Genomic DNA, 17,439 nt, shown 5'->3' with positions numbered 1-17,439 from the left:
ATTATTAGTTGGGGTAGATGGAAGATTGAATAAGGGCATTTAAATATTTTTACTTTTCAAACTCCATATGCACATTAGCACTTTTAAAAGTAGTAAGCTGTGTGTTTGGAACTCATTCTCTTTTACTATAATTTCATCAATTCTAGTTTACTTTTAGGCTTTTCTACCTTAATATTATAAAAAAAGTAATATCAAAATAGTATGTCACTATAATTATATACGAAAATGGTATGTTTAGGGGTGGTGTCTTTCTCATAGGTGGCACCACCATTTTTTTAAATATTTTTTTTTATTTTTTTTTAAAATTAATATTTTAATAATGGTGGCATGTACATAGACGGCACCACTTTATACCCCTTTTATACGGTCAAAATAAGGGTCAAAGTTGACTCGTGACCAGCCCGCCCAGGTGACGCCTATTGGACTGGCGGCACCAAGGTTCTCGACAAAGCAGATCTGGTGCAGATCACTGATCCCCTCCATTGCTGGTCAGTAGTGAAAAAAAAGAGGGAAAGAAAAGAGAGGAAGGAGAAGAAATAAAGAAAGAAAGAATGAATGAATGAATGTATGTATGTATGTATGTATGTATGTATGTATGTATGTATGTATGTATGTATGTATGTATGTATGTATGTATGTATGTATCATTTTAGTAATTAGTGTTTTTTTAATTTAAAGGGATTAGTTTTTTTTTGTATTTAGTTTAGTGATTTGTGCTTTGTTATGAATTTAAATTTTTTATATTTTAAAATTATTTTAAAGTTTTTTGTTAGTAATTTATGATTAGGTTCTAAATTGTTTGTGTTTAGTTTAGCGTTTTGTGAATTTTTATTAATGTAAAAAATTTAGTTATTTTATAGTTATTTTGTTAGTAATTTATGGTTAGATTATAAATTGTTTGTGTTTAGTTTAGTGTTCGTGATTTTTATGAATGTAATTTTTTATATTTTTAAATTATTTTATAGTCATTTTGTTAGTAATTTATGGTTAGGTTATAAATTGTTTGTGTCTTTAGTTTAATGTTTATTGTGATTTTTATTAATGTAAATTTATTTTTGTTTTCTTAATTATTTGAATGTTGTTTTGTTAGTAATTTATGATTAGGTTATAAATTGTTTGTATTTAGTTTAGTGTTTATTGTGATCTTTTATGAATGTATTTTTTGTTTTTAAAATTATTTTAAAGTTATTTTGTTAGCAATTTATGATTAGATTATAAATTTTTGTATTTAGTTTAGTGTTTATTGTGACTTGTTATAAATGTAAATTTTTCTATTTTTAAATTATTTTAAATTTATTTTGTTAGTAATTTATGATTAGATTATAAATTGTTTGTGTTTAGTTTAGTATTTATTGTGATTTTTATGAATTTTTTTTGTTTTTTTAAATTATTTTAAAGTTATTTTGTTAGTAATTTATGATTAGGCTATAAATTATTTGTACAGTTTAATGTGTATTGTGATTTGTTATAATGTAAATTTTATTTATGATTAAATTTGTTTTATATAATTTTATAGGTTGTTTGAAAGAAACTAAACATGTGTGTTTCTATTTTATTTTTGTCGATTAGTATGTTTTTATGAGATATTTTTATTGTGTTTTTATTGTGTTCTTTGTTACTCACGTATTTACTATTTTTATTGTGTTTTTATCGTGTTCTTTGTTACTCACGTATTTACTATGTTTTCACTTGTGTTTTTTGTTTATCAAATTCCAAATTATTTACTGTGCTTTTTGTAACTAACTAAATGAATTCATTTTTTAATTGCGATTTGCAACAAATGGGTTCTTTAATTAATAATGATGATCACATATCAAGTACTATTAATGATATGGTAATAAAATTGTTATTTATTACTCACGTCATTTACGGAATTAAATTAGATTATATTAACTATTTTACCAATTTAATAATGTCAGGATCCATACCGCGCATTGAGGGATCATGTAAATAGTGTAGGTTTTCTGTCAGATGAGCGCCTAATGTCATACTTGGAGTTAGCCAGATTCGGATCAGCGGCATTGATCTGGACCTTTGATCTGCGATACGACTTAATATCCGTTTTGGTCGAGTAATGGTGTCCGAAGACCCACACATTTCATTTGTTGTGTAGGGAGTGCACCATCACTCTATAGGATGTTGCACTGTAGCTCGATCTCCCCATCGATAGGAATGCAGTCACGGGCGTAAGTTTGATCTCTAGGCCGATCGTCTTTTGCTATAACTTACTTGGACGCTTGCCCAGTGAGGAAAAATTTACAAGTTTGAGGTTTTCATGGCTAAAGGCCAATTTCGAGCATTTACCGAGTACTGCCAGTGAATGAGAGGTGATGCACGTTGTTTGAGATTACATTATGCACATTATAGGGGGTGTACTCATGTCGGATGCAAACGACAACAAGGTCTACTTGATGTACTTGCCCCTATTATCTGATTTGCATAACATTCATTCGTATAGTTGGGGGTCCGCAGTGATAACTATGTTGTATCGCGAACTTTGTCAGACGACAAATCCTTCTGCAGTAGACATAGGCGGATGCCTCATATTGCTGCAGTCTTGGGCGCTTTACTGGATGTCATTCTTGGCATCAATTAGTCACCAATCATATGTATTTCCACTCGTGAATAGGAGATGAATTTTTACTCATTATAACAATTAGTTGACTTTTTTTAGATGATATTATTCTAAAAATTTGTTTTCGTTGATGGAGCACTAATCTAAGTATCGGGAGGTTATACACGGTTTTGATATATCATCTGATGATTAAGAACCATGCTGGAGAGGGGGTTAGTTTTTCCAATATTCATGATATAACCATGCTATTAATTGTGCAGTTCATTTGGATGTCGTATTCTGTCCCAAAAATTATAGTGGTTATTCCCTCGTTTGCCCATATTCACTCAAACCTATGGTGCATTAATGCACTCGTTATCAATTTCCAGACAATGGAGTGGTATCATAGTGATCGAGTACTCCGGCAGTTCAGTTGCATATAATATATCCCGACACTGCCAATACAGTTGGGGACATCTACGAGATTAACAAAAGGGAAACATGGAAATGGTTAGACGAAAGTGCATGAAGAATATATTGTAATGTGGAACAATCGGTTGGGGCGGGTACCTCAGATGGATCGTGCTTTAGATCTGTAGCCCTCGTTAGAATACAAACAGTGGTACTCTGAGATGAGAAAACCATTTTTGTTTGGTGGGCAGTCGATAGTAGTCCCCCGCACATGACATGACTTAGGCAACCCTCTCACCCTCTTCTACATCCGCCTCCTGCACCCGAGCCAGAGCAGAAGCTACACTTTGAGGATAGTTTTTATCTAGACTTGAGGGCGATGACTATTTCCTGGGCTCATCAGGTCATAGATATCATTTAGAGTTTGATATCTTCAGCCCACTACCATCACAGTACTCCACTCCTCTCAGCTCGTATCCACCTTAGTACTCCACTCCTCCCGACCTATATCCACCGCAGTACTTCACTCCTTCGAGCTCAAGTTCATTGATGGCGTTTGAGGCGCATGATTTTTCATCAAATTTTATTTTATTTATTTAATAAACTATTCTCATCAAATTTATATCAACATAAAATGCTAATTAATTTATATTTTTTAAATAGCTTTAATTTAGGTAAAATATATTTACTTTAATATTAAAATAAAGAGATTTTATGAGTAAAAATCATAAGTTAAAGGCTTATTTTACTACAAAAATAGGTTAAGGGCTTATTTAAACACAATATAGTGAGTTGAAGGGCTTATTTAATTCTGTAAAAATATAAACGCAACAAACTTTAGACTAACTTTGTAATTCAAATTGGATTAATTGCAATAAATTTTAAACAAATTTTAGATCTAATCCTCTCTACATATAGTGAATGTAATTAATGCGGGCATTTACTCTGATTAATAGGGGTTGGTGAACATCTCAATTCCTTCCCGATCGTGACGATTGTCCAATATAGCAGTTTTGGTGTAGGCATTTATTTCAATTATGACCAACTAATATGCATACACCACACAGCTTCTTGTCGGACTTCTCCCTAATGTCCATTTCATTATGGATATGAATGATTGCAGACGACCTTTCAGATTTCTACGCAACCCTCTGTCTGGGACAAGCTCGAAAGTCGTCGAAGGCACCTCGACAGGTCAGGCAGGACGGGCAACTCATTCTCCCAAACACGCAACGTGCACTCAAAGGTGTACACCTCATCGACAAATTGTTCAACATTAAGGGAGACTTTAGCACAAGCTGCCACGATATGTGCACAGGGATAATGAAGTGTCTGGAACCTCTTGCAATCACACCGTCTGTTTCGGAGATCAACTCCGTAGGACCTAGGTGGTATACTAGGTCGACGATAGATGGTCTCTATAACTTGAAGCATTTCATTACGTCATGAATATACTTCTACATTCATCGACCTCTCCATCTGACAGTTTGCTGCCCCATTCTTGGCATCAAGGTAACCAACCTGTAGAACGTAGTCGAGAAGATAGATGAAATCGAAAGATGTCGTGTTTTCATCAACACAGAGTTAACCCCCTCTACCAAGTTAGTGGTCATATGATCATAACGAAAACCCTCGTCGAAACTTTGAGCCTATTGTCCTTTACCCATTCTCACAACTTGTCTCCGCTAGTCTGCATTCTTATAATATCGGTGGAAGTTAGCAGCAATGTGCCGAATGTAGTAAATAGATCTCTATGGTACACCGGAACGCCTAATGACAACAATTAATCATTTCCCTCTATCGAAGATGATGCAAATATTATCATTACTAATAACATACCTCCGCAGGTCCGTAAGGAAGAATTTCCACGATTCCATGTTCTCCTTATCTATGATGGCAAACGCTATTGGGAGCACATTCTTGTTCCCGTCTTGAGCAACCGCAAGAAGTAGGATTTGTGTATATTTTTTGTATAGTCAGGTTCCACCTACTTGCACAAACAACTTGCAGTAGGGAAATGCGCGCACGCATGGACCAAACATCCAGAACATCTGTTAGAAAATTCTTTTTCCCAGTTGTAGTTGGTCATCTGGGCTATAATAAAGTCATGTCTGCAACTTAATGACAGTCTCCGGTACTTACTCTCGCATAGCAGCTATCCATTTGTGTACCTTATTGTACGACGCATCGAAATCTCCGTACAATTGCTCCAATTCCATCTATTTAGCTATTCATGCCTTCCAATATGATACTCGATACTAGAATCGTGTCTGCATTTCGACAATCACTACTGAAACTTTAATAGTCGGCATGTCATTCACCATTGGCATGATGCACGTACGGATAGTTTTGGAATCAAGTTTTTGATGATCTTCTGTTATACGTGTTGAAGTGCATGTGTAAGGCCCAACAATTTTTCGTATTTCTCACATCTACAACTTCTGGATAAATACAACTCATACCAGCCAATTGCAGCCTTTTGCCGACCTTCAACATTCCCCAATATATAATGTCGGCTTAGACACAGTAACTTTATAGTCTATTGATATATTTATCCTACACCGCTTAATGGCAAATACGTATTTTTTCTTACTTTCGAACCTCTAGCCCATGAACAACTCCTCAGGATCAGAATCTATGGCCAGCCGGTGAGTAGGTAGTATTTCAAGGTACTCTGGGAACTCAGCTGCTTGCACCGCATCTCTATTTGCGACATATGTGCCCTAGGATTATTGTGTATCACAATACGATGAATCCGGTTCCCAACTGAAAGCGTGTTAACGTTTCCATCGTCATTCACACATTTATCGTCAATATCATTCTGGACCTTGTCCACATCAAAATCACTATCACTATCGACCTCGTGATCAGAAGGACCACTATTATTGTATTCATCATCACCAACCACATTAGTCTCGGGTGCAACATTAAGATCAATGTCGATACCGCGTACAGTTGATTGACTATCAACGTACAATATCGGAATCACCATACATGACTCTTGAGCTCCATGTTCTTCACCTAATAGAGTGGGATCTTTAGTTGGCTCCACACCAGCTAACTTAGCAAATAACTGAATCAGTGCATTTTGGTTGCTCCGATTCCCACAATAAAGAGCGACCATTGTCTCCACGTCTACAAGTTTCATTTCAGTGGATTTTATGAGATCTGTTGAAACTGAAAACTTGTAGAGAAGTTTCGAGATCCTTCTCCGACAACATCTAACAATTTTTGCACTAATCATTTCTTTTATATCATCAAACGAGACTTTTCTATTAAATCTCATTACTATTTATTAGTGACATTCAAATATACATCTCGCGGTTGTTGTCAAAATTACTCCATCGAAATAAACACATACGAAAAACTGATTATCCATCTCCAATACTAAATCTATTAAAAAAACAAATAAAAATTTTCAAAACAATTTCGAATAGCAAAAAAATACTTACATAAAAAATTTAATGAATAAAAAGATACCAAAAAAATAACAATATACAAAATTTTTCATTCATAAGCTCAGACTTTTTCAGTTCTCATTTCGTACATGTACAACCATATTTACTCATTTTTTTCACTTTCTCTACTCTCTAACATTTATCCTTACATTTAACCACTTAAACTCATTTCTACGTTTTCTTCCATCTCCGATTCTGTATCTTCATTCAGGAAATTCTCTATATTAAATTCTGAATTCTCTTCAAATTCATCTTCTACAATCCAATTTGAAAATTCCTTAGGATCTTCTTCTCTTTAACCTTTATAACGAGTATTGAATTTATAAATTCTCTTGATAATTTCCTAACAACTAATTTATCCATCCATGGCATGTCAAATACATTTTGCTTCCCAGTCAACTTTCATGAACCTACACTTTGTTTCGCTATTTTCCTTACTCCATAAGAGATTCTAAACTTCACAAAGTATATAAGTATATTCCAATAGGTTTGTGGTACCAATGTCTTCCAAAGTTGGTCTAAAATGATTTGATACTCCCGTTCTATTAATGTCCCTTCCATAACACTTCTTGCATCTTTTGATTTACGGTAACAAAGTGTTGAACGATGTCTTCTCCTGGTTTCATTCTGTAATCTTGTAATTCTCTCATCATCTTATCAACTTTCTCCCTTTTGTGCTGAAGTTGTTATCTCATCAAACAATATCAAGTTTATTGTCATTTCTTCCAATATCTATAACAGAAAATAATTTTTTTTTCTCGATTTTCATCTTTTATCTAGTTTCCTCTAATGTCATCACTAACTAATAATTAATTTATAATAGTTACTAACAAAATAAATTTCATATAAATTAAAAATATTAAATATTACATTCGTAATCTAACAAATCACAATTAACCCTAAACAAACAATTAACCTAATCACAAGACTTATTAACAAAATTAATAAAATTTATATTCATAACCTAACAAATCACAATAAACATTAAACTAAACAAATAATTTATAATAGTAACTAACAAAATAACTTTAAAATAAATTAAAAACAACATAAAAATAACAATAAACAAACTACACAATACTAACAAAATAATTTATCCTCATCATAATCCATTCTATTTTAAAAATAAAAATAAAAATAAAAATACATTATCATTTTTTTTCTTTTTCTTTCTTTCTTTCTTTCTTCTCCCTTTCTCTTTCCTTCTCTTCTGTTATTTTTTTAAAACTCTTATTCTCATCTCATCTTCACTGGGACCATTACATAGCCCTAAAATTGGACCACTAGTGCTGCCTACCAGATATGGGTCACAAGTGCCGCCTATCAGATAAGTACCACCCCTTTTATACCATTTTTGTATTTGTACACGGGTCGTGTACTAGACCCGAACAATTTCTACAAGTGGTGCCGCATATGTACATGACACCACTAATAAAATAATATTTTTTAATAAAAAATAAAAAATAAAATTTATTTAAAAAAATGGTGATGCCGCCTATGAGAAAGGCACCACCCCTAAACATACCATGAAATTTATATATAATTATATTGATATACCATTTTAGTATTAAATTTTTTTTAATAATATTAACGTAAAAATGCCCTACTTTTAGGTTAATTTTGTCAAATAAATTAGCATGTCTTGTATATCTTTGTAAAGACTTAACATATACACATTGACTCTCTTTTTTGTGTAGTTAGACAAACTTTTTGCATATTTTAAGAAAAATAAATGAAAAGGAAAAATATAATATTATACAAAAGATGCCAAGATATATATAATCGCATCAGTTTTTTTAAAAAAAAAAAAGCTAGTCAATTTATTTAACAGAATAAAATATTTTCCGAAATGAACAAAAACAATCCAAATATACATGAATTGTAATTTAGTTTTAAGAACACTAAAAATTGTCAAAATCACTTTTCATTTCACATTCTTCAAAATTAAGTAAACTTGTAACTGATTGCAATACCTTTTCCCGTCTTTCCAAACTTCATCCATCCACCAACTTGCCAAAAACATGCACACACACACGAAAGGGGTCAACAGTCCTTATAGCGTTCACACCGTAACTGGTTTTTTTAATCATGATAAACAATAATGTTTTCACAAAGATAATGACATCCATATTTCTATAACAATCTTTGATAATGATGAAAACCAGCATTAAGATAAAAAGGTCACACATTCATATCATTTTTCTTCTTATTAGTAAGCATTAGCTATTTACTTTTTCACGCCATCATATGTTCTGAACTTATCATATATACCCACATTTCCCTTTCCTTTTTTGTTTCAATTGCAGGCAATCAGTTAATCTCAGGGGTTAATTATCAGTTTAAGAGAATATCATAGAAATGTTTTATACAACTTACGAGTTTTCATCAGACATCTGACGATAGAAATCTCGGTCAAAAGACGGCCACTTTGCATCTCTGGCCTTCCTAAACAATAGGAATGACAAAAGCAAACTTCATGTGCTTTTGTCGATGCCATGCAAAACCGGAATAGGAATGGCTGAAAGCATTGCAAGCTAATTTGTAGCTTCCAATGTGAACCACAACCTGAGTGCAAGGAGTGAAACTTTGTAACTCACCTGGTAAGGGCTCACACTATCCAAAACATCAAAGTTATTCCATCTCCCCTAATTCTGTCATTCAGCAATAAGAGAGTTCATGTACCTTAGAAAGAACTAGAACTTATAAAGAAAGAAAAACACTACTACACACAATTACTAATAAATTTGTAATGAAGTCTGCAAAGCTTAGCATCAGTGACAGTATATTACTGATGAATATCATACATTGTGGGCAAGAAGATGGGATATGGCATTATACTTGGTAAGAAACCGCTACTCATAAATGCTACATATTATAAATCCAAAAGTTTCAGCTTCCCAAGCATGTTGGCATAAACTAAGAAGATGCTAAAAAACCAAAAAAAGAACAAAAGATGGGAAATTAAAAAAAAAAAAGCAATGCAACCTGGGGGAAGAGGCTACGCATCCCAAGAAAATTGCTTGTTGGAACATAAACATGTACCCCTCTTCCATACAGTTTTCAGCCAGCTGTAGCTGAATGAACACCTCGCAGGAAAATAAAAATCAGTACCACAGCCACAACACATTCAAAAGCAGAGTTTACGCATTATACAGCTATATTCAGTTCAAAGCAGTCAGAAATAGGTCATAATATTCAGACAATTGCAAGAACAAGTTCCAGCATCAGTGTAAAGGGCTCTCTCTAAGCATGGTTCATACACCATAAGGACTTGGAAATGTTCAGTACTTTAAACATAGCTAAGTCACCACCACTTTCTAACTTTCTAACAATTCATGTGATTATAAAACAGCACCTAAATATTCAAATAATGTCGCACCACTCATGTTGGTCCTTATTTTTCACGTAAATCCTCTGTCACTCTTCTAGTAATCATCGTAAACTGCGATAGTTAATATGGATTACTAACTAGAATTACAGATGGTTTGTATACTTAGAACAATCAAGAACCCTTATTGTTGTAGCAGCAAAGCAGTAAATGGAATAACTTCATAATAGACACACACACACACACACGAGAAAAAACTAGTTATTAGCAGTCCTAACAAGGTAAAAGAAGCACATAACTACACCTTGTAGAGTTCCAAGCCAGAAACTAGTGAACTAAATAACTACAGCCAAGCCAACATACTAGTCATAATAGATAAATCAAATCAGAGATTTACATTCCAATATCGACATAAATTATGTGAAAAAATCAAAAGAAAGACTCCTAAACTTTTACCTTTCCTCCTTTTTGTGCCAGAATAATTGCCATTCAACCCTGCAATTCCAATCCCACCTGTAGAGTTCTGATTCGCCAAGCACTGAATATTGTCAAAGTCACAACCATTAAATCCTTGTCCATTCAGTGCTGCGGCTTCTCCTGTTTTATCTTCGAGTCCAGGATGAAGGCAATACATCTGATCATTGCATTGCACATTGCAGGGATTCATCACATAAGCACCAGGCACATTCATCATGTTAACATTAGTTGCTGGTTTCTGATAAGGAAACGGCCCAATTTCCCCTTCGATTCTTCCTCTAATATCTACAAGCAAACACTTTAGCCTTGCAACCTCAGCCTCCAATGCAGCCTGACCCTGTAATCTTTTCACAAGCTGTTGGTTCAATGCCCTCAGTCTCACAACCTCGTCCTCCAAAGAGGCAGCTCGTGCCTTAACCTTCTCCCTATACTTCCTGACAGCTTCTCGATTACCTAACGGACGTTTCTTCGATTTATTCTCCCCAGACACAGCGGTGCCATCAATAGCAGCCTTATCTTCACTTGAGGCAGGCACAATCTTGGTATGAAAATGAAAACAGGTGTGTGTATGAGAGTTATCAGGTCCAGGTGGGTTGCAAGTATGTGTATGGGTACATGCATGAGAATCATTGAGTAATTCATCGAAAAAACTGTCCATTGAACAACTGCTAGGAATGTCACCCATGTTATTGACAGAAAACACTTCTTGGTTCGAATAATCAAGCTCCCCGTCGTCCATTGAAATCCCCCCGAGAATCCAAGGGGAAACACTCTCTAGTGAAGGAGAGATCAATTCACGATTTTGAACCTGACCCAGATAATAAATCGTGCTCAATTAGCAACACTAAGTAGCAAATTAAGATTTTATGTAAACCAAATTAGCAATTCAGTAACAACCCAAAACAATTTTTTCCCGAAGCAATCATTGCAGAATGTAAAGAGAAAATTGCAAACAATTATCACCAACAACAAAAGAAGAAAAGTCTTACTCGGGAAAAAGAAAACCGCAGCAACTTGAACGAGTCGATACAATTTAAGGTTCAACAGGAAACCAAAAGAACAAAGAATCAGGAAAAGAACATTGTTATCATATAAGATTCTACAAGAGAGAAATTTATTTTTTTTATGAAAAAGAAAAAAAGAAGAAATTCTCTACTTTTAATATAAGGTCATTAAAAATGGCAAATTCATCATCCTTTATGGCATTTTGAAGATTCTTAAAATGGACGTACCAGAAACAAAGTAGACAAGAAAAAAAAGAGTAGAGATCCGCTTTAGTTGCAAAGGATTTCAATTTATAGGTACTTAAGCTACTTCACTGTAAAATAATTTTTTTAAAGATGCTGTCTTTTCAGATGCTATGGTGTATTGTTGTTGTTTATGAGCTAAAGAAAATTCTTTGTTTTTTGATAATTATGGGTCAAGATCATGAAAAAGAATTGGTTTTGCCCTAACTAGAATCAACATTAAGTTATTGGGCCCAAATTACAAATATTTTGTTACATTGATTTAGATGTTAATATTTATTTGTTTTAAAATTTATATTTAATTCTATAAAATCTAGATTTTATTCTAATTTAAATTACTAGGAATATATTCCATTAAAGCATAAAAATATAATTGGGTCCCATTTTTGTATAAACAGTATCCTAAAACCTTTTGACAACTTTAAGCAGGTTCAATCAATATCATTATTTTGACAAGAATCAACATCTCCAAATTACACCTCTAAAAACAGAGGGGGCTGCTGCTATTTTCTTTTTTCTTTCTTCTCTCTTCACTGTACATTACAAACAAATCCTAAATTTGGGTTTTTGAGGCAAACTTTGATTTTAAACAACTTCAAAAGATGCCAACGATACAAACAAACAAACAAACAAAAAAAAAGAGAATCTAATTGAAGCTTGATGATCTGCTCCATCTTTCTTTTAAATATTCATCAGTAGAAAAGTTACTGCTTTGCTCCATGCTACTAAATGATGTACAATCCTCATCAACATCAAGCATTGCCACACTTAAATGTAACTCTGGCCTTGAATTTGGATAAACTTCATCATCATCATGCTGTTCTTGGCTTTCCATTTCCTCATTTGGTGTCTCTCCCCATTTTTCTAGTTCTTTTTCCCCTCTTAACAGCTCTAGTATCTACACATATTTATTAAGGATCAATGCAACTTGTAAATGTTATTTGATAACCTAGATGCAAAGGCTTCATTACCTGTCTCATCGTCGGCCGAAGTCGACCTGAACGTGTGATGCAAAGTGTCGCAGCTCGAACCATCCTAAGCATTTGAGTCTCATTGATGTTCCCATTCAAATTGGGGTCCAATATGCCTTTCACATCTCCACTCTCTATTATAGGCTTTGCCTGCAAATTTTGAAGTACTTAATGGTATGTTTGATAGTTGATGTACAAGTGAAAGGAACTCTTTGTTTCGGAGAAGACACTTACCCACATGACCAAGCTTTGCTGGCCTTTTAGATTCTCAAAGCTTATCGGTCTTTTTCCCGATAGCAACTCGAGTAGAACAACACCGAAAGCGTAGACGTCAATCTTGTCGCTAAGTTTACCGTACATAAAATATTCAGGAGCTAAATACCCAAATGTTCCAACAACATCAGCTTGAATCAGAAATGACGAATCAGTTGGTCCCCATATTGCTAACCCAAAGTCAGATAACTGTCACATCCAAAGAAATGATGATCATGTGATTGATTTATGATATGTTTTGTTTTCGAATAACGTATCATCAGGGTTACCTTTGGTTCGAACCCATCTGAAAGAAGAATATTTGAAGACTTGATATCCCTATGAATAACAGGTCGAGAAAGCTCATTATGTAGGTAATCTAGGCCTTCAGCAATCCCGACAGCAACATTATATCTGAGCTCCCATGGCAAGGCGTGTTTTCCTTTGTTCTTCCCTACAATATATGTTAGCATGGATCAGTGGTTTACGACAACTTTTATGGGAAAAAACACAGATCTTGTCGAAGCTGTAGTGTTGTACCATGCAGAATTTCTTCTAAGCTTCCCTTGGACGAGAAATCGTAGACGGATATAAGATCACGACCTTTAATGCAGATACCTATTAGAGGCATGATGTGTTTATGCTTCAGTGAGGAGATTATTTCGATTTCGTTTGCGAAATCCTTGCATGCCTCTTTTGATGACTCCAGAATCTTCACAGCCACTGCTTTGTTATCCGGAAGGATCCCTTTATAGACGCGGTTGCTCCCTCCTTCCCCAATCAAGTTCTCTGCTATGAAACAGAATCTTGGAAAAGTAAATAAAAGAAAAACACATAAAGTAATAAAGAATACATCACTGGTTGCAAGGCACGTTTGGGATGAAAACCTGTGGAGAATTGATCAGTTGCAGCTTTTAGAATTCCGTAACTAAACCATCTGCAATCCGATGAATTCGTATTCAGGAGCACCTCCAAGCATTTTTGCAACTCATATTGCATAGATGAATTGGTCTCATTCCCATCATTGTCATCTCCAAGTTGATTCAGCTCTATTTCCTTGATTGTTGAACCTCGAGGAGAATGATCATGCGGAGACCGACTTGGTAAGTTCATTACCCATTTCACGACCGACATGCTCCTGGCATGCTTCGCTTGTGGTGGTGCTGAACTAGCCCTCAGGAGGAGGGGCCAACCAGGCTTATAGTCCATATTATCTCCTGCAAAAAGAGAAATGGACCGCGAAGGGATTCTCTTCCCTTCATGAATAACATTCAATATTTCAATCTTCGAATCTTCACTACTGGTTCTTGATCCGTCTTTGGAGCTTTGAATCCCTTCAAAACTGGATATCTCAGAACCTACTTCAGAATCACCATATTCTGATTGGCATTCTCTGGCACCAAGCTTTTCGGTCAGATAAAGACTCGGTCTTGGATCACCTTTAAGACCTGACATAATCCCATATACATCATCTATTACTTCTAAAGACCATAGTAGAAAACAGAAACCAGTTCTCTATTATTCCTAGGATAGGTAGAACCAAACCTGATAGTTCATTCTTGTTGGACCTTTCGAAAACGATTTTTCCCTTGTTGATGGCCACAACATTGGTGGTTGTTGGCAGCCGCTTCGTGCAGTATCTAGCCGTGGAAGTCCAACCCCTGAAAATGATGTCTGTTTTTTGAGTAATCAGACAAAGAATCACACCAATTTTGAACAACCAAAATGATTTTGAGTCTGTTAACTGCTGACTTACCCAAGAGGACTCCTCTTGTCTATACCCACAACTAGAGCTACAGCACCATAGTTTATTGCTTCTCGAATTAAAACCTTTCGTATCGAATTTCCTTTATGAATCTGGCCTTTAAGATCAACCTGCAAGCCATGTATAATGATCAATATCAATTTTTTAATTCATGGTATGTGAAAATTCATAAATGCCAGAACTACTGGTAATGAAAGCAACCTTCTTTATAGAACACAGGCCTTCATATGCTTCTAAATAACCCTCTAATAACAATTTCTGTCCCAAAGCATGATCTACATTGAAATTCAGATTAGAATACACAAAAAATTCCTCGTACAAAACATCAAAGTTCGCTGTCAAGAAATCAAAAATGCCTTACCTGAATTCCGGGTAACATGTATTGCTACAACACAATCACCAGGTTCAGCAACTTTTCCAAGAGCCCAACTAAGCAAATCCCTGCTTTCACTATCTAATCGAATCCCAACCAATACATTTTTCTTCTTATCAGAAGGCATGTTTTCTGAAAATCTAGAACCTTACCAGCTTTCTGAAATATTCAATTTAGTCCTTCCATATAGAAACCACCATCACCATCTTCATTCTAGTTCATAAAAAGAAATCTAAAAATACCCCAACAACACTAGGCACTTAACCCTTTGTGATCATAAATGAAACCCCATTACCATATTTGGATTTGAAAACCCAAACTCAAAGAAAAAAAAAAGAAACCCAGATTGTTTATAGACTAAACAAATCTACCAAAATCTTTGAATTAAAGAATAAAGATAAACAGAAGAAGACAATTGAATTCAGTGCGCCAATTTTGTACGTATACGTTTTTTTTTTTTAATCCAAAACGGGTTTTTTTTGTAAAATTATATTGCCGCCAAAGAACATCACCCCCTCTACCTGCTACAACCAGTTTCAATACACTTTTGTGTATATAAATTATTGAGCAATAAAAAATTTAAAAACAAAATGTTGGGGTGATGATAAAGATATTCAATCTACTTTATTTTTAAAATAAAAATTTGTGATTTTTATTTTTTAAAATTTTTTTTAGGAAATGGCTCATGAGTGAAGAAACCCTTGAGATAAAAGTGTCGGCAAAGTACCAAAAAAAAAAAAAAAGGGAATTCCCGCGAAGAGTGGGCAACGAATTTCAGTGCTGAATTAAAAGAGGAAAAATAGGGACTCCATTTTTGTTATATAAAAATAATTAATTAATTAAAAAATTAAGTTCGTTAAAGAACCGGCAAATTTCGCGCGAAACCCATGGTCTCAGGTCGTTTTGGGGGAGAAATGAAGTGACAGAAGCGAAGCTTTTACCGGCTATTGCGGGTTGAGGAGTACTACCCCTTTTGGGCACTGGTTTATCCTATTGACTCGTGTTTTTCTATTTTTTTTATAAAGATAAAAAAATTAATTTAGTTTTTGATTTTTAAAGCCAAACGGCTAATTTTGTAATTGTTAGCTTAAAGGAAGGAAGTTTAAATTTCTTTAATTGTAAATTATAGTAGATTCTGGGTCAAATTTGAATTTTAGTTTAATATCTGTTTGATTAAATCTCATCATGCTTGGGTCAAAAATATATCTTATCATCTCTTGGATATACTTATTCATCTTTAATTAATTTTCATTAATTTAACTACTTTTTTCATTTTGTGTTTCTTACATTAATCATCAAATACACGTGGGTTTATCAACATTTTATAGACAATTGCAATCATCTACGCTCTTTTTGCTTCTCAAGATCGTTGAAGATTATTCATCTTTAATGTGAAAGTGGTTTTTGACCTTGGGGCTTGAGATCCCTGTGATGTGTGAATTTATTAAAATATGATAAATGAAAGTAAATATTAGGAAAAAAGCGAAATTTGTAGGGGCTATTCAGAAAAGTAAATTACAGATTTGGTTCTCCTTTATTATGAATTTTATTTTATTATTTAAAGGTTATAATAGTAAATAAAAAAATACAAAAGGTTGATTTGACTCTTACTATTTTTGTACTTAAGGTAAGGCAACTCACATCTTCAACGTGAGATGAAGTGAAATCACATGTTCTTTTCTCCATTTAATTCTTCATTTTCTTGGCCCTTATGCTTTTTTAAATTGTCAAAAAAAGTAACACCAAAAATTAAAAAAATAATTTAAAATGCAAATTGGAAATTAAAAAGAACCACTTTGTACATAAGCATATTAAACAAAATCCATTTAATTCATATTTTTTATTTCGAAAATACCATTGGCCTTTTTCCTCCTCTAAACTTTTATTAGTTCAGCTGTCATTTCAATCACACGTGTGGATCCACCGGCTAACCCCCTACAATATTCCACGTCTACATTATCTTACCAGTTCATGCGTCTGCAAATCTGCTTTATTAAAATTTTACCAAGATTTTATATCCATGGTGCTAAGGTGAAACAAATTCTTTTAAAAAGTAGTTATATTTTGGATAAAAAACATAAAAGTCATTTTCTTAAAAGGTAAAAAAGTACTTGGGCAGTCCTTAACTTTTTAAAAAATAAACAAACAAGTCCTTTAAACAAAAGCAAGGGTTTTTTACTAAACTAGGCTAAAAAAAATTTTATGTACTGAAATGGGGTGTCAGAAAACTTATTTACGAAAATGGGGTACTTTTTTCATTGGAGCCTATCTCAGAGGCGCCAATGAATAAAAAAATATTAAATTTTTTTTCTTTTTTAATGGCGCCTATTAGATAGGCGCCAATGAATATTTTATATTAAATTTTTTTATTTATAAAATATAATTAAATATTTTCCCGGGTCAGTATATGACCCGTATAATATATAGTATTGGCGCCTATCTCAGAGGCGCCAATGGTGGTGCCTATCTGAGAGGCGCCAATGGTATTATTTTATATAAAAATTTGTTTCAAAAAATCAATAAATACTGTTAAATAAATACAAAATCAAATAAAAGTTACATAATATAAAAATTAAATGAGTTAACAACAACTATATAATTAA

General features: G+C 33.8%; 2 protein-coding genes across 8 annotated transcripts; both read right to left on the bottom strand.

Annotated features, from left to right (window-relative positions):
• Nucleotides 1–6,488: 6,488 nt before the first annotated feature.
• On the bottom strand, nucleotides 6,489–11,562 carry LOC105785918 (basic leucine zipper 23). 5 transcript variants are annotated; one of them, XR_008198124.1, is made up of 5 exons: nucleotides 11,461–11,552; nucleotides 11,218–11,241; nucleotides 10,208–11,036; nucleotides 9,409–9,497; nucleotides 6,489–9,074 (listed from the first exon to the last, which is right to left on the bottom strand). XR_008198124.1 is itself a non-coding variant. In XM_012612121.2 (3 exons), the coding sequence occupies exons 2-3, from the start codon at nucleotides 10,965–10,967 to the stop codon at nucleotides 9,484–9,486; spliced, it is 774 nt and encodes a 257-aa protein (XP_012467575.1). In that variant the 5' UTR covers nucleotides 10,968–11,036; nucleotides 11,218–11,454; the 3' UTR covers nucleotides 9,147–9,483. The 5 variants fall into 5 exon arrangements, 1 of the variants encoding a protein (XP_012467575.1); XR_008198122.1 differs by lacking the exon at nucleotides 11,461–11,552 and having other exon boundaries at nucleotides 6,489–8,432; nucleotides 8,800–9,074; nucleotides 11,218–11,454; XR_008198126.1 differs by lacking the exon at nucleotides 11,218–11,241 and having other exon boundaries at nucleotides 11,461–11,562.
• Nucleotides 11,563–11,885: 323 nt separating this feature from the next.
• Nucleotides 11,886–15,520, bottom strand: LOC105785917 (protein kinase STUNTED). Of its 3 annotated transcripts, none has more exons than XM_012612117.2 (10): nucleotides 14,825–15,520; nucleotides 14,665–14,738; nucleotides 14,455–14,573; nucleotides 14,244–14,359; nucleotides 13,586–14,146; nucleotides 13,239–13,490; nucleotides 12,989–13,152; nucleotides 12,681–12,908; nucleotides 12,447–12,596; nucleotides 11,886–12,373 (listed from the first exon to the last, which is right to left on the bottom strand). In XM_012612117.2, the coding sequence occupies exons 1-10, from the start codon at nucleotides 14,961–14,963 to the stop codon at nucleotides 12,122–12,124; spliced, it is 2,055 nt and encodes a 684-aa protein (XP_012467571.1). In that variant the 5' UTR covers nucleotides 14,964–15,520; the 3' UTR covers nucleotides 11,886–12,121. The 3 variants fall into 3 exon arrangements, with proteins under 3 accessions (XP_012467571.1, XP_012467572.1, XP_052490034.1); XM_012612118.2 differs by having other exon boundaries at nucleotides 13,239–13,487; nucleotides 14,825–15,517; XM_052634074.1 differs by lacking the exons at nucleotides 14,665–14,738; nucleotides 14,825–15,520 and having other exon boundaries at nucleotides 14,244–14,372; nucleotides 14,455–14,469.
• Between the last annotated feature and the right edge of the window lie 1,919 nt (nucleotides 15,521–17,439).

The sequence above is a fragment of the Gossypium raimondii genome, chromosome 1 (genome assembly GCF_025698545.1).
Source record: "Gossypium raimondii isolate GPD5lz chromosome 1, ASM2569854v1, whole genome shotgun sequence".
Classification (NCBI taxonomy): Eukaryota; Viridiplantae; Streptophyta; class Magnoliopsida; order Malvales; family Malvaceae; genus Gossypium; species Gossypium raimondii.
This window is presented reverse-complemented; position numbering and strand designations above follow the sequence as displayed.